General features: G+C 59.1%; 2 protein-coding genes across 11 annotated transcripts in view; one reads left to right on the top strand and one right to left on the bottom strand.

The window, feature by feature from the left end:
• Positions 1 to 473: 473 nt before the first annotated feature.
• CLUH (CLUH binding protein of NUMT mRNA) lies at positions 474 to 21,598 on the bottom strand. Of its 8 annotated transcripts, none has more exons than XM_081579962.1 (26): positions 21,414 to 21,598; positions 13,793 to 14,072; positions 12,757 to 12,954; positions 11,626 to 11,769; positions 11,300 to 11,424; positions 11,064 to 11,218; positions 10,855 to 10,980; positions 10,440 to 10,587; positions 10,185 to 10,277; positions 8,532 to 9,226; positions 7,618 to 7,841; positions 7,410 to 7,514; positions 7,178 to 7,278; positions 6,230 to 6,382; positions 6,062 to 6,124; positions 5,738 to 5,982; positions 5,473 to 5,557; positions 5,200 to 5,353; positions 4,945 to 5,084; positions 4,029 to 4,109; positions 3,823 to 3,948; positions 3,619 to 3,740; positions 3,242 to 3,335; positions 3,027 to 3,161; positions 2,878 to 2,951; positions 474 to 1,967 (listed from the first exon to the last, which is right to left on the bottom strand). In XM_081579962.1, the coding sequence occupies exons 3-26, from the start codon at positions 12,911 to 12,913 to the stop codon at positions 1,781 to 1,783; spliced, it is 3,732 nt and encodes a 1,243-aa protein (XP_081436088.1). In that variant the 5' UTR covers positions 12,914 to 12,954; positions 13,793 to 14,072; positions 21,414 to 21,598; the 3' UTR covers positions 474 to 1,780. The 8 variants fall into 8 exon arrangements, with proteins under 8 accessions (XP_081436088.1, XP_081436089.1, XP_081436085.1 ...); XM_081579963.1 differs by having other exon boundaries at positions 13,835 to 14,072; XM_081579959.1 differs by having other exon boundaries at positions 11,626 to 11,811; positions 12,682 to 12,928; positions 13,870 to 14,072.
• RAP1GAP2 (RAP1 GTPase activating protein 2) overlaps positions 21,089 to 22,437 on the top strand; it is a 260,021-nt gene continuing 258,672 nt past the window's right edge. For 2 of the 3 annotated variants that reach the window (XM_081579970.1, XM_081579984.1), the window contains exon 1: positions 21,094 to 21,747. In XM_081579970.1, the coding sequence (XP_081436096.1) occupies positions 21,716 to 21,747 (32 nt within the window). In that variant the 5' untranslated portion in view covers positions 21,094 to 21,715. Of the gene's footprint in view, positions 21,748 to 22,437 lie in introns of all 3 variants that reach the window. The other variant, XM_081579971.1, reaches the window with a different exon arrangement.

The following is a 22,437-nucleotide window of genomic DNA, read 5'->3' as shown; positions in this document are numbered from 1 at the left end:
GGACATTAGATCTCAAGGGCCTACATAGGATGGCGAACTTTAGACATCCCTCTACTCCAGTCCTCTGGGGCAGGGGGGCGGGGTTGGTGCCCAGTCCTCCTGGCAAGCACAGGGACAAGGGTGATGCCCAGTTAGATGTGCAACAGCCTATCAAGGCCTGGGGGCTCACTTGGAAACGCCCCTCACCCCAGCCAGCACCACACAAGAGTTCTTTAGAGGAGACAGTCTCCTTGTTTCCTCTCTGATGTTCATCTGTGTGCCCTTGCCATAGGTCTAGTCACCAGCAGACTGGTAAACCCCAGCTGGGCACCTGCGGCTCTGTCCACCCCCTTCCTCCCACTTAAGTGACATTATAAGGATAACCCTGAATTTGACCTAAAGAGCTTTCAACTCCTTTTACTAGGTACCGCTTCTGGCAACAATCCTCACCATCGAACAAGACTGGTACAGAACACGCAGGAGAGGCTGGGACAGCAGGTTTCAAAAACTCACTTTATTCCAATGTGAAATGAAGACGTGATGGTTTAAAAACAAGAAAAAGTTCTTGATCAGCCGTGGGGATGCCTCACTTGCTAGCTCCCACCCACTCCCTTTGAAACAAGGTGTTCGGACAGACCATACTCATAAGCAGCTCCCCGCCAAGCCACCAGGCAGAGGCCCCAGCATGGGGACAGCTCCCTCCAGTTCAGAAGGGCGGCCGTCTCCCCCCACCCGCCGAGAAGCAGCACAGGCCAGCAGCAGAGGGGGAGCTGGGGCCCGTGGGGGCCACAGCCTTCTGCAGGCCCCTCCCTGCCACCCCCAGGGCTCCTCTGTTGAAGGCGCCAGTGTGACCGAGGTCCAGGTAGGGAGCTAGGCTCCACCAACAAGTAATCACTCCTGTATTTGTAACTCTTCCCCCAGGATCCATGATTCAGCCCTAATTCCCCTAGCCCCCCCACCCCACCCCCACTGTGCGTTAGGCAGCTGAGGTTCAACAGGGAGAAGGATACATTCAGACTAGACCCCAAGGTTAGCCCCAGCTGGGGTGCAGGGAGCAGGAGGCAGCATCTTCTGCTGGGGCAGAGGGCCAACAAGCCAGGGCTGGGCACAGGGGTATCTGGGGAATTGTCCCTGCCCACCCCCTTCCCCACTCCCAGCACAGCCAGGCCAGGTCCCAACCACGATCAGTAAAGCTGCTGCGGCCCTCACCCCGCCACAAAGCTCAAGTGCTCCCCAGTCCTCCGGCCCTGCCACAGAGCTCAGGCCACCCCTCAATCCCAGGACACAGGAAAGCGCCCCTCTTTTTGGCTTCAGACCTGGACTTAGCCACGTCGGACCCAGGGGCAGTGGCAGCAGAAGCAGCAGCCGTAATGTCACACATACAAATGACCTGAGAAATCCCATCCGCACGTCACTCACTGGGGACTGGCTTGGGGCTATGTACAAGTCAGGAAGGACGGATCAGGGCACTCGCGGGCACGGACGTACTTGCACACACCTGCTCGAGGATAGGGACCCGCAGAGGCACCTGTCCCCCAGCTGGGAACTGATGCCCACACACTCTGTTCGCATGTCTTCCATGAGGCCTCTGCAGCATGTATTCATTGAACCAGTGCAAGAACATCTCAGGGGTTCAGGCAGGCCTGGGTCCCAGGAGGATGCTGGGGGTGGGGATGGGGTTGGAAATGTGGAGGAAGAGGGACTTGATTCCTCTCCTGATGTGCAGGGCGTGCCACCTTCTCCTGGAGTCTGGATCACCGGGGGCAGCTGACTGACTGACTGTCCGTCTGTCTCTCCCTTTCTACCCCTGGAAGCTTGGGGAGGAAGGATCCTTGGCAGCCGGGGGCCGGGCGACCGCATCCTCTGAGGCCCCCGCGGGCTCCGGCTCGGTAGCCATGGGCTCCTCAGCCTTATCCCTGTTTCTGCTGGCCTCCTGAAGCTGCTGCCGCCGCGCCACCTCAGCTTTCAGATTCTCCAAGTCTTTTTGGCTGAGTAGAAGGATGGGGCGGAGGGTGGGCATCAGGGTGGGCTTGGGCCCTCCGTCACCTTCCTGGCTTTGCTTCAACTTAGGGCAAGATCAAGCTCTGCACTTTCTGCAGTGAAAGTAAGAACTCCACCCACCTGCCAGCCTCCAGTGAAGGCCTGGCTCCCATCCAGCCTTCACACCCAGCCTAAACCCTGTGCACTCTGGCCGCTCCTATTGCTGATCACACCCAGAACACAGGTGCAATGTGGAGCAGGTCTGCTGTAAATGCCTTAAAGCTGACTGGACCAAACCCAGGCCCCATACCGGTGAGAGGGAGACAGGATAAGGGTCTTTGGAGGGCAGGGTTGTTGCTGCTTGTAGAAGAGCTGCACAGGGACCGCCGGGGCCCAGCGCTAAGGCACGTCGCTACACTGACAGAACAGGAGCTCAGAGAAAGAACGAAGCTGCTCTTTACATGCCTGCTGAGTAGCTTCAGTTATGGCCAACTCTGCAACCCTATGGACTGTAGCCACCCAGGTTCCTCTGTCCACGGGATTCTCCAGGTAAGAATACTGGAGTGGGTTGCCATGTCCTTCTCCAGGGGATCTTCGCAACCCAGGGAACCAGCATTTCTTTAAAGTCTCCTGCATTGGCAGGAGGGTTATTTACCATTAGCTCTTTACATACTGACATGAAATGATCGCCAAAATAGATTTAAGTGCAGGAGAAAAATACCTATGTGCCTGGTTTGCTACAATTTTGTGCCTTAAGGGGGAAAAAGGGGCAAAAAAGATGACAAATCTGTGTTTGCACCATAATGCAGAGTATTTCTGGAAGGAGTCACTGAGGGCTATACTTCTCAGTCTGAGCCACCTCAATCCCACAGTTAATAAATCAGGAAAGTAAAGGCCAACGTCCAAGTGGGGCCTCACCTGAGAGGAATGAAGAGGATGCCGTTGATGACGTTCAGCTGCTCCAAGACACTGGCCATGCTGGGGGCTGTGAACTGAGGGGCGCGGGGAGCATGAGCCACCGAGGCCGGGGAGGGGAGGAGCCCACCCAGCCCCGCTCGGAAATCCACCTTGAGGGGCGGGATGTTGGCGCTGGAGCCGTTGCGGTAGATCTCGTTCATGGTGCGCTGCAGGGCCACGGCCTGCTGGGTCAGGCACTTGAGGTACTCGGAGCTCTCCTTGGTCTTCTCGTGGTCCTCGCCCAGCTGCAAGGGGCGGGCGGGAAGAGATGAGGGCCGCCCTCATTCCCACCCTTGACCCCGCCACGCGCCCCGCCCTGGCCCACCTGCGTCTTGTAGATGGTGTAGCCTTCCTTCTCGTGCTGCAGGGCGGAGCGGAACTCGGCTTTGCTCTCATAGACCCGGGCGACCAGGTGGTGGCTGCAGGGAGGCAGGGTGCGGGGTGGGGGGCGAGGGAAGGACGTGAACGGGCTGGTGGGCACTGAAGGGGGTGTGTGCGGGCTACTCTAGATCCCACTCCGGGATCTCTCCAGGGGGAAAACGCCAAGTCCAGGACTCAGAGAAGAGATGGAAGGTGAGAGAAATTTCCTCAGGAGTCAGATGGAGGGCAGAGTGCTGGATCCCGCGCCCTCCCTCGATTCAAGTGCTTTCTGGGACTCTGTGGCCCGGGGTCTCCCTGCCCCCTGACCCAGCACAGCCTCACCTGAGGGCCACCTTGAGGGACTTGGGCCCGTGGTACTTGGTGCTGACGGCCAGCGCATTCTCCAGGAAGCGCAGCGATAGGTCATACTCCATCACTCCGTGCAGCACCAGCCCGATGTTGTTCTGGGGGCAGTCGGGAGGGCCCTGGTCAGCTCCCACTCCCCTGGGATGGAGGCTAGTCCCGCTGCCCCTCCCCAGCACTCACGTCCAGCAGCGCCATCTCAGGGTGGTCCTCCCCGAACACGAGCAGTGTGAGGTAGCGGGCGCGGTACAGCAGGCTCAGGGCGGTGGACAGCTGGCTACTGGCAAAGCAGTACAGGGCCAGGTGCATCTGCAGGGGCAGACCCGGTCTGGTCAGGGCGGCCACCGGCCCCGCCCCCTGCGCCGGCCCCGCCCCAGGCGGCTACTCACATATTCCTGGATGGTGTTGGGGTGCTCGATGCCCATCACTCGCTCGCTCATTAGCACAGCCTTCTGCTGGTTACTGAGGGCCTGGGAGAGGTGGGGGGCTGTCATCCCCAGGTGGCACCGCCCCACACCCCATCTGTGTGTCTTGCCCATGAGCCTCCACAGCAGCTCAGGCCTCTTCATCTCTGGCTGCAATTTCTATTTTTACTTTGCACCAAGGAGGCAAAGAAGTCAAAATCCAGCTGCTGTGACCAGGGAAGTCACATCCCACCCCGAGGCTGCTTCACATTTTAAAACACTTGTCTTAAAAAAAAAAAAACAAAAAAACCCCACTTATCTTAGTCTATGCAAACACATTCATACAAATCTAAAGTTGTGCTAAAAATAAAATATTCATATTAAGACAGGGAGACATATACAGGCAAAAAAACACAAGAAGTCCTATGGCTGGAGGCGGGTGGAGCACCTGCAGTGTGCCCGCATGGGAAGCAGTCTCAAACCCCGGGGCTAGCAAGGCAGGTGAACACCACCAGGCCCCGGGTACAGCCAACAGCATAGACCCTGAGCAGCTTCCAGGGCACTTACAAGGTACTGAGTGAGAATGTGCCTTTGGTTGTCCCTGTGAAGGGAAGGAAGGCCCTGCCATCACTCCCACTGTGTCCATGGGCACCACAGCTCACCCCAGGACACAGCGGTTGGGGCAGAGGGACCTGGGGGGCGGGGGAGGGAGGTAGAGGCAGAGCAACCACATCCCAGGGTTTCCACCTGCTCCTCCAGGCAGGGCCCGGAGTAAGCAGCATCTCTGGGATGACAGGGCTCCAGTTCTGCCTGCCTGGACACCCCCATCCTGCTGGGCCAGGGGGGTGAGAACACAAGCTGGGGCCCAGCTGACCACCCCCCAGAAGGTGCACAAGCCCACCTCGGCGTAGTCACCCATGATGTAGTGGAGGCGGGCAAGCAGGCGCAGGCAGGCACAGATCTCCACATGCATGGCCCCGTACACGTTGTTAAACAGGTTCAGGGCCTCATTGATAAGCTCACAGCCCTCCTTCAGGAAGCCTGCAGGGCACCCAGGGGCAGAAGGTCAAGGCTGGCCTGGGTTTGGGCTGGGGAGCCCTCTCCACCGCCCCACCTCAACCCCCACCCCCCCCTGCCGGCCGCACCTGGCACGCACCCTGCTGTACTTTGGCCTGCCCGCTCTGGAAGAAGTGGAAGGCGTCTGAGGCCTTGGGGTTGACGTGCTTGACCACGGGGAAGATGTTGAGCACGTCCTCCTCCGTGAAGGCGGGTTTGTGGCGGCTGTCGAAGCTGTACTCCTTCAGCAGGATCTGGGGGCCCCGCCCGACACCCACAGGGAGCCTCAGCCCAGGCTCATGTGGCCAGCACCGCCCCACCCGCTTCACCCGAGGCCCTGGGGACCCTGCAGGACGCTCTGAACCGGGCCCACCTGGATGCCGGTTTTCAGGGAGATTTCCCGCAGTAGCGTGATCTTCTGCAGCCCGTAGGTGTCCACGGCCTGGTCCACCGTCTCACTGGGGAGGAACAGAGGGTGGGCCTGAGCAGCCCAGCACCCGTCCACCCTCCGCCACCCGAGCCCCTAGGCACGGGGGGCCTCTCTCCCACTTCCCCAAGCAAGCGGTCTCCTGCAGCTCCCCCTTTCTCTTCTCCCATTCCTCTGCTGGAGACCTGCACCGCCACACCCACTCACGCACCACTCGAGGCTGAAGTCAAAGTAGTTCTTAGCCTCTTGGCAGATGTTCTTCCAAAGCTCCTGGGGGGTCATGACGGCCCAGGCTGTGTTATCCGCTGCCCCTGGGGGCCGGTTTCGCCTCCTCCTGTTCCTCTTCTTCGAGATGAGCTCGTCGGCGGGCAGGTGGGCCACGGGGTTGGGGTAGGAGCTCAGGAAGCAGTTCAGGAAGTGGCTGATGGCGGCCGAGAGCCCAGAGAGCTCAACCCCCTGCAAGGGAGGTGGGACCGATGTCACCACCCGGGCTCCCCCAACACCTCCTGAGCCGGGCTGGAGGGAGCGGCAGTACCTGTAGGTACGTCTTGAAGATGTGCTTGGCAGAGCGGGTGATGAGCTCTCCGATGCCAATTTTCTGCACAGGTTCAGAGAAAAAGTGGGGTGTCTGGGTTGGGCTCCAGGTCTCCAGCCCAGCCCCCCGACCTCTCTCCATCTCCCAGCCACCCCAGGCACCACTCACGTAGATGTGGTCCAGCTGGTTGCGGGCCGGGCTCCGCATCACCAGGTCCAGCACCTTGCCCAGGTAGCGCATGTTGATGCCACGCTGGCGCATCACCTCGGCCAGCGTGGCCCCATCCATGGGCAGCACCGCGTGGTCTGTGAAGTCCTTCACCTGTGGGCTGCAGCAGGTCAGGCCCCCCCAACCCAGGCCCTCTGCCTCCTCCTGCCCCGGGTATTCCCAGTGGGGGCTCCCGCTATTCTGGGGCCCTGAGGAAGGAAGGGACTAAGAGCCCCTGCTCCCAGTCAGGAAGAGGAAAGGGGAGAAAGGATGCAAGCAGTAAGGATGTGAGCTCTCATCCCTGGTCTTCTGCACAGGCCATGGTCACCCCTGTGACTGCTGGGTCCACCGGCGGGGAAGCAGCAATGAGGGGGCAGCAAGGCTCCCCTGTGACGGCACAGGAAGGAGCAGGGCCACAGCTTCACTCTGAGACTGAGCCTTGCTTCGTGGGCCCTGGAGCAGCGGGCACGGCAGGTTCGGCTCAAAGATCGGGGGACAAGCACGACACCCGAGCTCAGGGCCACCTCGGCAGGGAGCAAGCCCTCTGTACACACACAGGGACTCCGTATAAAGCTTGTTGGGGGTTAGGGGTGGGTAAAGATGCTCCCACGCCCTCTGTCTGCCATCCCCTCACACGGGGGCTGTAGAGGACCAGACCCCCGCTGCCAGCCCCCAAGGGAGGGCACCCAGAGCACAACTGATGCCTCCCTTGGCCTCTTTGTGTCAGAGGCCCTATTCCGGGAACGAGAACTCCCCCTGCCTGCCTCGGAGGTCAGGAGGCTTAGGTCACTCCAGCAAAGGCTCCACGAGCTCCCAGAGGCGAATGAGGCCCCAGAGCCTGAAACCCCCGCCACTCCACCCCCACCACCCACTGCTCTGTGCCACCCCCTGCCCCACCCCCGCCCTCACCAAGCCAGGTATCTGGCAGGAGAGCAGGAAGGCAGCCGCGTCTTTCAACAGCTGCTTCTGGTCCCGAACCTCCTCCTGGCAGGACTCGGGGAAGCGCACTCCTGCAGGCGCGGACAGCAAGGAGGTGTTAGCCGGCAGAAGAGAGGTGGGCACCAGACAGACACACAGATAGACAGCAGCACTCAGGTAGGCAAGCAGGCCCCCAGCACCGGGGCCCCGGAGGACCACTCACCTGGCGAGAAGATGTCAGGGTTGAAGCGGACATCGAAGGCCGTGCTGCTGATGGAACCCACTGCCTTGCATGCGTTGCGGATCACCTCCCGACTCCGAGGGTCTGCTGTGAAGACACAGCCTGTTAGGAGCTGCCCTGCCTCCCCCACGGGTTGGGGCGGGTAGCAGCCTGAGCCTCCCCTGGCCTGGGGCTCCCCCAGCAGCCTCACCTGTCCCGTCGTCCGAGGCAATCGTCTCTGCCAGTTCCTTCACCTTGGCCAGGCCACTAGCACTGCTGCCCTCCTCCTCGCCTCCCGCCTCAGGGGCTGGAGGGTCTTCAGGCTTGGACTCCGAGGACGGGGTGTCACCGTTCTCCAGTGACGTGGAGCTCTCCATCTTGCTGGCCTTCTGCTGCATCAGCTGTAGGGCTGCCAGCTTCATGAAGAGCAGGTACCTGGGGCACAGTGGGTGGGACGGAGCAGGGGATGGGAGAGGAGCGTCTAGGAGGTCACCGGTCCGGCAGCTTCCTGCTAGCTGCGGGCGGACCTGAGCCAGGCCCCAGCTCCCGCCCTGCTGGGGTTAAGGATGTTGGGGCCAAGGACACATCCTGTCCTGTCCAGGAAGCAAGTGTCCACACATGCGTACACATGCCAGCCCAGCCATTCTACCAGGTGGTGGCAAGTCACAGCAAAAATGGGGATCTTCCTAGACAGGAAGATAGTTGGGTGTGTATGTGGGGGTGGGGGGCTGGCTCACCACCCAGGCCAGGGCTCCTGAGAGCCAGGGACCCCGGTGGCATTTTGAGAGGGAGAATTATTCCTGGCATGGGACATTTGATGGGCTGACTCCTAAGCACTGACCACCAGCAGCAGGGACCCCACCCCAGGGCCACAGCACTGGGAGGTTCAAAAACACCCAAGCAGATTTCCACATGCTTCTTGAGGAAACAGCACCACTTTAGTAGAAAGCCACCCATCTCACGTTTCTCATCTACATGAAGCACTTGGGCGTCAGTGTGGCGGAGTTTGATGCCACAGGATGGGCCCAGATCTTGCTCCTCACTTCCCAAAGCCTCCCCCATCTGGGCTCAGACGCCAGCACCGCCCTCCCTGCCCAAGGCTGCAGCCACCGGCCCACCCCCCACCTGTGCTCCACGAAGGCGTCCACCAGCTCCTGGCGCAGACAGCACAGCTTGTGGCGGTGCGCACGGGGGAAGCCGGCGCGGGTGCACTCCTCAAGCAGTGCCTCGCCAGGCACAGGCAGGAAGTTGAGGTCAGGGGGGAAGGTGCGCAGCAGGTCCAGGATGTAGTGGCGCCCGTCGTTGCCAATGATGCCCTTGCACTCCACGGAGGAGCAGAGCTCCACCTCCTCATCCCGGTCGTTTAGCACCCGGTGCCTCAGGATCTTGAGGGGCCGGCTCGTGCGCTCCAGCAGCTCCAGGTACCGAGGGTGCGACACCACCGTCTTGCCGAAGTCAATGGAGCCATAGATGACACTCTGCTCCTGGTCCCGCTCCAGGATGCCGGGGATGATGGACTGGGCCGTGACCCGGTAGCCGCGGTAATCCACCACCACCGTGCCCAGCGTGTACAGCCCCTCCACGTCCACCGCGTTGTACGTGCGCACGCCGTTCAGGTCATTGGTGGGCGCCACATAGGCCGCCACGTCCCCGCCGAAGTCCTTGTAGTGGTCGCGAACGTCGAAGCCCAGGCTGAAGAAGATGTTATTCCAGATGAACATCTGCATCTTGGTCTCCTCGCTGGGGTTGATAGCCATCACGTTGCCATCAATGACCGCCATGGCGCCCCGCGTGGCTGCCGCCGTGAAGTCGCTGTGCACCTGGGGGCCGGAGGTCAGAGGGTAAGGGAGCCGCGGTGTCCGTTCATGTCACCTGGCCAAACTCACCCGGGGCTGGCGGAGGTAAGCAGGACGAAGTTTGCTCACACTTGGAAAAGTGCCAGAAACCCGTTAGGAAAAAATGTAACGCATGGCTTCCCTGGTAAAGAATCCGCCTGCAATGCAGGAGGCCTGGGTTCTATCCCTGGGTTGGGAAGATCCTCTGGAGAAGGAAAACAGCTACCCACTCCAGTATTCTGGCCTGCAGAATTCCATGGGCTGTGTAGTCCATGGGGTCACAAAGAGCTGGGCATGACCTGAGCGATTTTCACTTTTATCAAATACTCAGAGAGACAGCAGAGCTCAGTGATTACAGAGGGCAGGAGGACTTGGGTGGGTCTGGGATCCACCAATTATGTGCCAGGTGATCTCTGCTGGATCACCTCTCAGATCTGTCTTCATGTCTATAGATGACATAAAAGTATCGACCTTCAGGGCATTCCTTGCTGGTCCAGTGGTTAAGAGTCCACGCTTCCACTGCAGGGGGCATGGGTTCCATTCCTGGTAGGGGAACTCAGATCCCATATGCCTAGCAGTGCAGCCAAAAAAAAGCCATCGCCCTTTATAAGGTGTCCAGGAGATTACAAGCCTACACGGCACCTGGCCCAGCTCCTGGCAAAGTGAGCACCCAGGACATTTATATTCCTTCACCATTCTCATCTCTAGTAAAATTATGGGAGATTTTAAAGCCTTTTTTTTTCCCCCTGAAAGCACTGCTTTTTCCTAATCTCTGTCAGCAAAAGCACTGAGGACATCACAGGAGGACACGTGTGCCCAGGTCCCCATATGGCTGCGTTGGGAGGGAAATGGGCATGGGCACCACTCAGCCCATCCTGGAAACCAGTGGGAAGGTGGCAGGCGGGCCTGAGGCTGCTGGTCAGGCCTGAGGGGCCACGGGCACCTTGAATATGGCTCTTTCTCGCAGCAGTCGCTCAGGCAGGTTCTTGCGAGGCAGCTCCCGTGTGGTCTGCAGCTCCTCGTTCCAGTCCCGGGTCTGCAGAGGGACCAGGAGGGACAGGCCAGCTCAGCCTGAGCCCCCACCAACTGCTCAGGGCAATCCTGCCGCCCACCACCCTGTGCAGCCCCACAGGCCCCGAGAACCCAGCCTGGGCCTCGCAGGGGAAGGGAGAGAGGAGCCGGGGATGGCTGCAGGCACCTGTCCGGGAATGTGCTCCTCGTAGCCCAGCCGGGAGGTGTAGGCATCCTCTGCCCGCACGCAGTCCATGGCATGCTCCGCCTGGGGGGCTGTCCAGCTGTACACCTGGAATGGGGTGGCAATCCTCTCGAAGGGGTGGCGCTGGACCCTGCGGCGAGCAGAGGAGAGATGGGGTGGCCCAATGAGCCCAGAGCCCTTCCCTGGGCCCCTTCTTTGAGGCCCCACCGTCTCCCCACCAGGGCTCTGTCCCTGGAGAGTCCAGCAGGGGCGCACAGCCGCCTGTCCCAGGGCTGCTGCCTCGGGTGGGAGGCTCTGCGGTGCTGCAGGCCCAGCTTCTTAGAGCAGAAGTGCTAGATTCCAGGCCGTCCAGGTCACCCACCCTGGGAGATGAGGGACCGATGGGCCGAGGCGCTACCTTTTCTTCTGTAGGGCAGCAAAGTTTTTTTTGAAGGTTGGGCTGATCTGGTTGAGCAGCTCCACCAGGGAATGGCTGAGGAAGCGGGGGCTGGCAGGCTTGGGGTTGAAGTGGTACGCTGTGGACCTGCAGAGACAGGGCGATCACTGTGCCGTGTGCCCCCCAGGCGGCTCCCCGCGGGCTCCCCACGGGCTCGCACAGGGACTCACTGGTTCAGGTAAAATCCCCGAGTGGAGGCCGTGATGCTGACTTGCCGGTCCTCAGCCGTGATCACGAACAGGTACATGAGGTCCCCGTGCATCCTGCGGTTCCCGGGGGGCGGGTTCCAGCCGCTCATGGTGAGCACCTTCAGGCACTGCAGGGGCTGCAGCAATGGCCAAGTGTGAGCAGGCTACACTTCCTCGTGGGCAGGCCCCTGCCCCCGTGCCCAGAGACCAGCTCCCACCTTCCAGTCCCGGTTCTGGGGCTGGAGAGGACACAACGGCCGCTCCCGGCTCCCAGGAAGGATGTACTCAGGTGGTGTGCAGTCGATGGGGTCCATCTCCAAGCCCTTCTTCCGCTTCCCGCTGTCTGAGGGACCCGAGGCTGGTGGTCAGCACACGACCGCCAGGGTGGCCAACACCCTCCCCAGCTCAAGTGGCCCTGGCCTGGGTGCCTCCGGCACTGCCTCCCTCCAGTGGGAAGGCTGAGGCCCCCAGGCCCCTTCGCTGGCCCCAATTCAACTTGCTCCTAGCCCCTCTGCCCAACCGCCAGCCCCAACGCCTCCCGCACCTCCCAGGTCGCCATCGGTAAAGACGCTCAGGAAGGACAAGGAATTGCAGTCAACCCCATTGAAGGCATCGGAGGGGTCTAGGCTCTTGAGCAGGTCTCGAACGTGGCGCACATGGATGCGGGCCTCTCGCACTGTGTACGGCTCTGTCGGGAGGGGGAGGGGCAGGGCGTTACCAGGGCAACAGCCTCCCCAGTGGAGAGAAGTCGGCCAGATCACAAGCAGGGATGGCATTGATTTTCAATTTTAGGTTTTCACTTGCAGATTCTCTTATGAACACCTAGGCTGGAAATCTGCTTTCCACACACATATCTGCCTATCAGCAGGGATCCTTGTTTGCAAAGAACCTTCTGCCAAAGGGCACAAGAAGTACCTCTGGAAGTGCACACAGGCCGTGGCGGCCCACAGAAGTCCACTAACTCTCTGTCCACGAGTGTCACAGTGGCTAGTTCTCCGCTAGCTAGTTCTCCGCTTCACAACAGGCTCAGTCCAGTTCTCCCTGGGCAGCCCTCCCCCGGAGCAGCCAGAGGATTTACAGGACTCAACCTTGCTTCCCAACTCACGTTTCAGGAAATCATAATGAGGGCTCTTCAGAGGCAGGTGGGAGGACCCATAATTGGATAAGTCTGGGCACGGCCGAGCTACTTTTCCCCCACATTCGTTCTTTGGGTTACATGCCTGGAACTTCTGTGCCACTCTCCCCAGGTGACCCAAGTTTATGGGATCTTTTCTTTTTTATTTTAATAAACAGACCAGCCTCATCATGCCAGCTGATTGCTCCACACAATTGGGCCTGACTTTCCTACTCACGAGCCATGAAACTTCAGTTTCCTTAAGAGACTGAACTTTTATCGCTATACAATTTGTATGGGCTGATTTCAAGTACTTGCTTGTTACTGGTTTTTTTTTTTTTTCCAAATCATGACTCTGATAGTTAACCCCTGAAGTTGGAGGGTGTGCCGGAGAGGACCAGAGAAGCAGACCTGTGCTCCTGTCCTGTTGCCACAAGTCCAACACTGCCCCAAGCCTCTACATGCTCATCCATGACACAGAGATACCAAGATGCCAGCAGGAGGGGCGGGGTGGGGAGAGTGCCCCCTGGCCCCACCTCCTCGTGTCCCGTCCAGGCAAACCTTCCACCACGCGTAGCACCGAGCCCTCCTGTAGCCCCTCCACGCTGCGCAGCTCTGAGAAGTGGTCCAGCATGTTGCCGTCCAGGTGCAATGAGAAGCAGGTGCGGTGACATGTGTCTTCACGGTCCATGAGCACCTGGTGGATCTCCTGCACCATCTCCTGGGGGGATACCTGCCAGGGAGAAGGCCCCCACCACCCTGGTGAAAACATACTGGTTTCCCCCAGCCCAAAGTACCTGGGTCCCTAAAATCAATGCTTCAAATACCATTTTCCCCTTTGTGGCTTTTAAAGTCCAGGCCCTGCCCATAAGTACTGTGCCCATCTGCACTTGTGTGTGTGTGCATGTGTGCAGGGTGTATATACATGTGCAGGACAGAGCCTGGCCTCATTACTCACAGGCTTCAACTATTCCTGCAGACTCTGAACACAGCAGAGATGTAAGAACAAGGAAAAGAAAACAGCCATCTTGCCTCCTCCCTATGACTTCCCCTTTCAGGAAAGTGTAGCCTGGGGCTGAAGCATGTGGGTCCAGAAGATGCAAGAGGCCTCATCTGGTTCCCCAATGAATCCGTTTGCAAGACCTCTGGGGAGGCTCTGCTCTTGGAGACGCCCAATTCCTCTCTCCTCCCAAAGTAAAAGTGTTCGTTGCTCAGTTGTGTCTGACTCTTTGCAACCCCATGGACTGTAGCCCGCCAGGCTCCTCCATCCATGGAATTCTCCAGGCAAGAAAACTGGAGTGGACAGCCATTCCCTTTTCCAGGGGATCAAACCAGGGTCTCTTGCATTGCAGGCAGACTTAACCCTGAACCACCAGGGAAACCCCTCTTCTCCCAAGCAGACAGTCAAACTCCAGCCAGAGAGTTGACATACCCGAGGCTGGGGAGCCCTGGGACCCCAGCACTACCCAGCCACTACTGTACCCCTCCCTAGACAGGGCTGGCAGTCCCAGCTGGGATCTGACCCCTAGCAATGGGGCGACAGTTTGAACCTGGACTCCCACGTCCACCACGTGAGTGACCTTGGGAGGCAGAGGACCCTCAGTTTCCTGCCTGCGACCCCGTCCTCATCCACCCTCACAGGCCCTGGCCCCCAGCACCCCTCCGCTATCTTACCTGGAGGGAGAAGGGCTCGATCCCGGGAGCCAGGATCTTCACTGAAAAGCCTGTGTCCTGAATGACGATGACTTCCTGTCCGGGGGTCTCCTCTCCCGGCTCGGTCTCGTCAAGCCCGTTTTCCCGGGGTGGTTCGGCAGCCCCCTCTTCCTTCTTCAGGCTCTCTGGGCAGTCCCCATTCAACAGCATGACTGAAGGCAGCTCTGCAGGGGACAAGGGGGCTGAGTCAGATGGGCCTTGCTGGTGAGGTCTGCCTCCAGCCAGGGTGGGCACCGCCCTACAGAATGGTGTCTGCCTGTCCTCCCCAGACCTGGCCCTGTGTCAGGCCCCGGGCACACAACTCCTCCCAGCACCCCTCCTCTGGCCACCTGCAGGCTCCTGCCTGCACCCTCCATACCCTGGGCACTCGCTTCCCATTTCTCCTCAGGAACCCCATCTGGCATCCATGTGATTAGGCCCCCCAGACAACTCTCCTAGAGTCACCAATGCAAATGGCTTCAACAACCCTCCCCACATTCACTTCCCCCTCTTCCCTGATGGACACTCTGGTCCCATTCTGTCCAGCTCGACTTCTCCTGCAGTCCAGCTGTGGGTGTCCCAGGTCCCAGCCACTCCTCATTTCCATCTCACCCTTATCTGTGATTCCAAATGCCCTCCCACCTCATGGCTCATGTGACCCATCCAGGCTTCGATCCAGGTTTTCAACGTGTGGCCATCCCCAAGGCCTTGCTAGATTCATCTCGTCAGGGTGGAATTTACCATCTTCCACAAACCAGCCTCTGCTCTGCAAATGCCCCCGCCCCGACCCCAACCTAATCGCAGGACAATTGCAGGCCATTTTCCCTATTTCAAGAATACCACTTGCTCTACACCTGAAATTAATAACATCGCAGGGACTTCCCTGGTCGTGCAGTGGATAAGAATCAGCCTGCCAATGCAGGGAACACAGGTTCGATCCCTGGTCTGGGAAGATTCCACATGCTGCGGAACAGCTAAGCCCGTGTGCCACAACACTGAGCCCATGAGCTGCAATTACTGAAGTTTGTGCGTCTAGAGCCTGTGCTCCGCTAATAAGAGAAGCTAACACAGTGAGAAGCCCCAGCCCGTAAGATAAAGTCTGCTACATATTACGCCAGATAAAGCCTGCGAGCAGCAATGAAGACCCAGTGCAATCGAAAAAAAAAAACAAACACCTTAACACTGTAAGTCAACTGTACTTAAAAAAAAAAAAAACACCCAGTATATGTACTAGTCCTAACTATGTGTGTATATGCACATTTACATCTTTGCCAGTAGAAAGACTAAAAGACCCAGGATTCAGTGGCTTTCCTTGAATAGGATTAAGAGTGATTTAACCTTTTCCTTATAAGTCTGTACTTTCCTTATCGTATGACACAATTGTTTAACTAGTGTTTATTTTAGGGCATGATTTAGGAAAAAAAATGTATGAGGAGCTTTTTGAGAAAACGAGGATCCTGAAACTATAGGGAGCAAATTCTCTGAGCAACTTTGTGAACTGTTCATATTTTGTACTTGAAATCGACAAGTAATCTTCATTTTCATGGTATGACTATATCCTTAGATGAGTAGCTTAAATGTGATCCAAAGACAACACTTGTGCTTCCACGAATGAAATTCTGGTCACTAGAGATAATCGCTTTTTGAAATAAAGTGCTTTTTAAGTTGATGTTAAATGTGACCATAGTAAAAACATAAAATGTTTCAATTAATGGTAAACCTGCATAATTAATGGTTAATATGAGTAAATGAAAACCCACAGAATCAAATAAACACAGCCAGTTTGCCTCTTCCATAAACAATAAAAAGGTACCACTTAGAATGTTATAACACTCTCCACTGTTGACAGGGTCCAAATGTCTTGGGTCTAAAGTCCCTCTCAGCTCCTGCGTTCTCTCCACAAGGGTAGCTACCCCAAACTACTCAGGAATCTCAGAACAGGCCACACATCTTGCCCCCTACCTGTACTTTGGTGTGCTGCCCCCTACATACCACTCCGTCTGGCAGGCTCCTACTCATCTGTCAAGACCTAGGTGGAATAAACCTCCTTCCTGGAAGCTTGACCAATGACTCCTGACAGCAGTGTCCCGCTGCACTTGGGGTGGCTGTTCACACTAGCAGCTTGGTCTCCCTCCTTCAGTCCTGCCCACTCAACAGAAAGGCACTAAACTAATGAATTAATTACTGTAAAAGCCTAACATCTGTGAATAGCAATGGACTCACATGTGGGGAGAAGAGGCGCAGGTGACAACACCTTCCATTTCTCCCCAGGAACTAGGGGGAACAGAGACCCCCCACCCGACCCTGGGGAGCAGAGGAGGAACTCACAGAAGCCCTCCAGCACAACAGGGTGCCACCTGGCTGCCCCGTCGGCCTGCGGGGCCTTCCCTTCTGGGTTCACTTCGCAGCCAGACTGGCCCCGCGCTTATCTGTGAGCTCCAGATAGACCAGCTCACCCAGGTCTGCTCTGGACCCCAGTGATCCCCTCGGGACTCCACCTACTCGTCCCTACCCTGCTGTGAGAGGCAGGGATGGGGCACATCTCCACAGAGCTGTGTGGGCTCTACCTAGACCCATCATCACCTCAGGAAAGGGTAGAAAAGTCCAGATAAGCCTGGCATGTAAGGGCACACGGGGGGGGGGGGGGTTTGACGTGGAGAAAAGCCACTTCCTCTTACCGCGTCCCTTCAACTTAGTGATAAACAGAACTGCCAGGCACCCAGATACAGCCCCATCCTCCTCCCAGCAAGAACCACAAGGACCTCCCCTTTGAGTGAGCCCACAGCCCCAGGCAGGGTGACCCCCAGCCCCTGGAAAGTGAGCAGCCAGCCCAGAAGGGAGAACCTGGCTGCCTCCATGACAATGCAGACAGAATAGGGGGGTGAGAGATGGGTGGTGGTTGGTCAGTTTTCAAAATGCAGCAAGAGACGTGACAGACATGAGGCGGCCTTCCCCCCATTGAGTCCTTGAGAAAGGCTGTGCTGGCTGACGAGCTTTTGGGACGAAGGCGCCCCCGCCCAGTATGGCATAGCCGCTTTGAGGTCTGAGACCCCAGAAGTGGGAAGTCAGAGACCTGGACCCAGACAGGTGTCCTGTGCTCCCTGAGTCCGGGTCGGGAGGACAGAGGAGGGCCAGGGTGGTCATAGCTCTCGCTCCCCTTCCCTGGCGTGGGTACTCTGCCCAGGAGGCAGGCACCATACACCAGGTTCCCCCCCAGGGGGCACGCAATGCCTTACCAGATTTCAAAGGCACGTGGCTGGTTTCCAGGGGCCTCCACTCCCCTAAGGACAACCCGCCCTGCACTTCCTCTTTCCTCCAAAGGACCCTGAGGGTCTCCCTACAGCCAGATCAAAGCTCAGTGACCTCCCCACAAAAGGCCGGCTCACTGCCCCCACAGCCCACCTGGTGTGGTCGGCCGCCGCCCCCTCCTGGGTTCTGGACTCACAGGACCTCCATGGCAGCGAGGCCCCCCACTCTGCTGCTCAGGCCCGGCACTGCCCGTGTCCCTCGTTCCGGGCTGTGCCTCCACCCTGGCCCCCAAGCAGCTGGTCGGCCCCGGGCTGGAGCTCTGGTTGGCTTCGGGTTTCAGTGGGGCCAGGCCTGCTGGAGCGGCCCTGGGAAGGGCACACTCCCCCTGCCTTGCATCCCGCTCAAGGTCGGCCAGAAGGACGGCCGTGGGCCAGGAGGCCCTGGTGGCTCCAGGACCCCGAGTAAAGCTGCCACCAGGGCTCAGGCCCGCCTCCCTGGATCCCTCCCAAAGGGGGTCACTGCTGGTGAAGCAGCTAGTGGGGCAGGAGGACCCGGCGTCTGGACTACCTGGGACCCTCCGGATCGAGGGCCCCGGCGACTGGCTGGCAGAGGTAGGGCCCAGCAAGGGGGTCCTCTCCTCTGCCCCGACCCTAGTGGAGGTGGGCAGGACCGCTTCCGCCAGCTGCCGGCAACAGCTGGCGCAGACCCGGGCCCAGGCCATGAGGTGGCCACCCCTTGTCCACTGGCTGCCGCTGAGCGCCCTGCCTGCCTCCTCCCTGGGTCAAGTGGCCGGCAGGGGCCTCTGGCTCATGCTGCCCCCTGCAGGTGACCTGGCAGCTCTCCCCTTCCTGGGAGACACCCGCTCTGGTGGGAGGGGGGATGGGCCCCCAGACTCCCAGAGGACAACTGCACCGGTGCCCCGGTGCCCCGGCCTCCAGCTCCACCAAGGAGCTGGCAGGCTCTGACTTCCCTTCCCAGCAGCCCCTGCGCTGCCGGGAGAAAACCAAGTCTCTCCCCTGGGGAAAACAGAGCTGGCAACAAGAGACCCAAGGCCGAGCGGCGGTGGAGAAGGAACATGCCCAGCCTCGCCAGGGCGCCTTCCCAGGGCCTCTGACTTGTTGCCAGGGCCCAGGCAGGGCTGCTCCGGCATCCATACTAACCAGGGTGGGGGCAGGGAGCCAGGCCTCTTCAGGCCCCCTCCCCTCCCTTCCAGCCCTGAAGGGCTGGCATGCAGCAGGCCCTCGGCTCCCTGCAGCCCCCACTAAGGGTTTGTGGCTCGCACACCCTAAGCAGATGGTACAGAGGGCCAGGCAGGGCCCCTCTGCTGCCACTACCCTCCCCAAACACGCCCTAACCCTCTGGAGAGGAGGGCGGGGCAGGGAAGCCTGGCAATGACCCCTGAAGAGCTGCTTCCACCACCCCCATCCTGGTTACCACAGAGCCAAGGCTCACTCTAGGCCCAGGTCACGGCAGGTCCCTCCATCAGCTCGACCAGCCTATCTCACTTGAGGACACTGAGACTCCAGAATGTTAAGTACGAGCAGGCTGCCCAAGGTTCCAGAGGCAACAGGCAGCCAGGCTAGGTCAAGAAAAAACCAGGTCTGTCAGCTGTCCAAGCCCAGGCCTGAATGCCACCCCCTAGGCTGTAGCCCCCACCAGGTAAAGAGGACCCCCTTCCTCTATCCATACCCAAGCCTCCACACCCACGCCTTCTTACCCCAGGAGGAAACCCCTGAGGATCTGGGCTGTAGGGAAGGAGAGAGTGATCCTCTGCAGAAGGGGGAGGGGTTGCCCAAACAGCATGGTACACCCCCCCAACCCCAAGTCTTCACTGGCCAGACCAGAATGAAGAGATAAAGCACAGCCCTGCCCTGGCCTGGAAGAAAACAGATCCAATGGGCAGCAGAGAGGAGTTAGAAAAGAAATGTAAGCCATCCCAAGTGGCTCCTGTGTGCATTCTCCAGCCTGGCATGGCCTCACTCAGTAGACTGTGCCAGGGCTAGGCCCCGCCCCAGCCAAAACCTCCGCAGGTGAGGCTCCGGGCAGGAAGTAAGGCCTCATAAGGGATCATCCCATCCCAGGAACCTGGGGCTTCAAGAGAAAGGGGTAGGGGCAGGTAGCCTAAGGAGGGCCCCAAAGAAGTAGGCATCTGCTTGCCTCCTTCCCATCCCCACCCAGGCCAGAATCAGGTCTGTGGGGCCTGGGAAGGATCTAGTGTTCCCTGAGCTGCTCTGCTCAGGCCCACCCAAAAGAAGAGCTCTGGGGGGTACCATCCAGGAACTCCCGTAAGCCCCCAAGCTCCTCTCCAGTCTGCCAGCCTCCTGCCTCTCCGCTCCAGGCCTCAACTTCAAGCAATCCTCCCCTAGGCAGAAGGAACTCACCACCATAAACTTGAAAAACCTGCCTGTTCTCTTAACCCCTAAAAGCAGTTTTATTCCCAAGAAGCTTGGTGCCCCCCCACCAACTCCCTCCACAAAAAGCCTTGATCATTTCCTCAAGGGGGCTAAAGAGTCTTCCAGAGCTGGGTTCTGAGGTCAGAAACCTGGATGAGGGTCTGTTGGGAAGAGTCTCCATAAAAGCCCCATCCTCCTTTGAATCAATTCAGGCTGGCTGGAATTCAAGTCCTGGCTCTATACAAGCTTCCCAGAGGGTTCGAGAGGGTTCGAGAGCCCATGTTCCACCTGCTAGTAGGCTTCCAGGTTCCCCTAAATAAACAGCTAGCTGGGTGTGCCCCTGACCCAGACTGCCCCGAACAGAGTCCCTCAGAGAAATTCTCCAACCAACTCTCCCCTCTCCTGAGCCCTGAGTTCTCAGCAACCCAGCCCAGCCCACATGCTTCTCCCAGCCTCCTCTAGGACAGGCTAAGGCAGCCTTGGCAATCTGGCCAGGAGCTGGAAATCCAAATGCTAAATGGCTGTGCGACCTTGGGCAAGTCGCTTCATCTCTTCGGGTCTCTCTGCTGGAGAGGAAACCATCCTGCTCTTATCTAGCGTGCTCCACTGATTCAGACAGAACCTCACTGGGGTGAAGCCTGGCAGGTTGGAGTCATCAGCATTTGTCACTCTGCCCAAACCTTGGCCTTCTTCAGGCAATCAGCGAGGCTGCCACAGTACCTATGCCCCACTACCAGCGAACCTGGCTGTGGTCCATTACAGGGCCAGAGAGCCCATCTAATGCTGCTCTGATCCTGACTCACTGAAGCTGGGGAGGGAGATGAAGATGACAAGTCTCTTTTGAGGAGAGTTGTGGGAGTGGAAGGAAGGGTTAGTTCCGCACTCCCACGGCCACCCAGGGCAGAGAGGAACATATCCCAGTTCTGAGGCTCTGAGAAAGATTTGGAGAAGACAGCCCAGTGGCTGGGAAGGGGCTTCCGGCCTCAGGGCTGCAGTCAAAGGTGTGATGCAAGGAACAGAGGAAGCCCCGGAGAGAGGCAGTCTCCACCAGAGAAAAACTGCAGCCACTCCCAAAGTCAGTGCCACACAGTCCCCACGGGGAAGAGTTGAGAGCTAAACTCCATGCTGACGACCTTTGCCTTAAAAACAGCAACTCTGGGCTGACCCACTTTTCGCAATAAGGCGGGTTAATGATCAAGTTCTGGCACAAACACTACCTCCTGCCAAGGAGTTTGGCTTTGCCCCCATACACAGGTAGACATCGCCCCCCAAGTCTGTCCATCAGGCCTATATCTAACAGGGCGGAAATCAGAGTCTGCATAACAGGGGTTAAAGCCTTGCCTCTGGGAATGAACCACAGAAACCCCCTCTCAAAACACACCCCACCAACTTGCGGTCTTCCCACAGACCAAGCCTGAGAAGTCCCAAGCTAAGCCTAACTCACAAGGCTGCAGCCAGGTGCACAGGGAATGCTAGGGATCCTGACGGCAAGGGGGTGCTAGACGGAGCAAGTGTCAAGTGACCCCAGTCGGGGGAGTTCCCCAAGCCCGAGCGCGTAGGGGGTGGGGCCGCCGAGTCCACCGATCTGCGGAGCCGGCGCACCCCAAAACCGCGTGTACGCGCACGTGTCCCCGCGATCTGGCACGCGTGTGTTCGCCGCCGCTGCCCTCCCCGGGATCCCACGTGTGTGAAGTCCGGGCCGCAGCCGGGGGCGACAGTGAAGGTGACCTTCAGGGCGGGGGTGCCCGGTGGAGGGCTCGGCGAGATGCAACCCTGTCAGGCGCGGAGAAAAGGCGGCGGTCCCCGCGCCACCCCAAACCCACCCGCGCACTCGGCCCGGTCCAGCCTCCCGCCCGGCTGTCCCCTGGCCCCGGCCCCACTCACCCGCTGCGCCTGGCCGCCCCTTGCCACCGGCCTGTGAGCTGGGCTCCCGAGCGCTGTCCGCCGGAGCTGCCGCCGGCAACTCGTCCGTTTTGATGACCATGGCGGCGGGAGCCGGCGTCCGCCTCGGCTATCCGCGCCGCCCGCCGCGCCACTAACCCAAGTGCCCTGCGCGCCGCTGCCGCTGCGGGAAGGACGGAGTCACCGGCCCACGTGGTGCGCGCTGTAGCCTTTGACCCCACCGCCGCTTCTCTGCCCCGCCCTCGCGCCCGGCCCGGCCCACGAAGGCCCGCGAGGGACAAAATATGCCACGCCTCGTTCTCTGTGTACCAACGCGGTGAGTTTCTGGAATGCCTTAAAGGGAACGCGCCCTGACTTTGGCGAGAAATAGGCTTCGGGAGCCCTCGAGGGGCGGGGCTACGGAGAGGCGTCCTTGCGGTTCACCGCCCGTCGGGCGGGCGCCTTGACCTTGGGTGGAGACTAGTCTAGGACTGCTATTGCATACTGTCTCCTCCCCCAATGGTTTCCTGTTGCAAGTCTGCCAAATGACCACGCGGTCTGTAATCTGCAGTGGTAACCTGACCCTCAGCGACCCCTCGCCTAGCCTCCCGTTGCCCCTCGAAGGGGTGGGGCTGGGGTGCCCAAGGTTTCTTGAGGAGGGCGTGGAAGGTAGCCAAAGACATGGCGACGAGAGGCAAGGTGTTAGGTGGCTAATTGAAGTGTCAGGGCCCACGAAACTTTGTGCTGAGCCACAACGGGGCTCAGGAGCCTGGACGCCCCACCTCCCTCCACCAGAGTCCTTGCATCTGGGCTGGTACTTATCTCCAATTTTGAGTGGAGGAAGCTAAGATCAAGGTAACACGGAGAGAAAGACTTTAGCTGGGCCAGGCTAAATCCACAGCCTGGACACTTTACAGTCATTCATGCTTTCAGATGTTTGCGGCCTGTGGGGACTGAGAAGTTAAGTCAGAGAATGCTGCCCAGTGACATTTTACCAGGTCTTGCCAGTGAGTTGAAGTTCTTCAAG

Source organism: Giraffa tippelskirchi, chromosome 3 (assembly GCF_054371585.1).
Source record: "Giraffa tippelskirchi isolate mGirTip1 chromosome 3, T2T-mGirTip1v1.2.pri, whole genome shotgun sequence".
Taxonomy (NCBI): Eukaryota; Metazoa; Chordata; class Mammalia; order Artiodactyla; family Giraffidae; genus Giraffa; species Giraffa tippelskirchi.
This window is presented reverse-complemented; position numbering and strand designations above follow the sequence as displayed.

Bases quoted from the DNA above. Each gene is read 5' to 3' on its own strand.
- CLUH (XM_081579956.1), bottom strand. From the start codon at position 17,857: ATGGCCTGGGCCCGGGTCTGCGCCAGCTGTTGCCGGCAGCTGGCGGAA. The intron at 11,219-11,299 runs GTGGGAGCTGGT...CCATTGCTGCAG, and splicing joins CCCAGAACCGGGACTGGAAG to CCCCTGCAGTGCCTGAAGGT. The intron at 9,227-10,184 runs GTGCCCGTGGCC...TCCGGCCCCCAG, and splicing joins GAGAAAGAGCCATATTCAAG to GTGCACAGCGACTTCACGGC.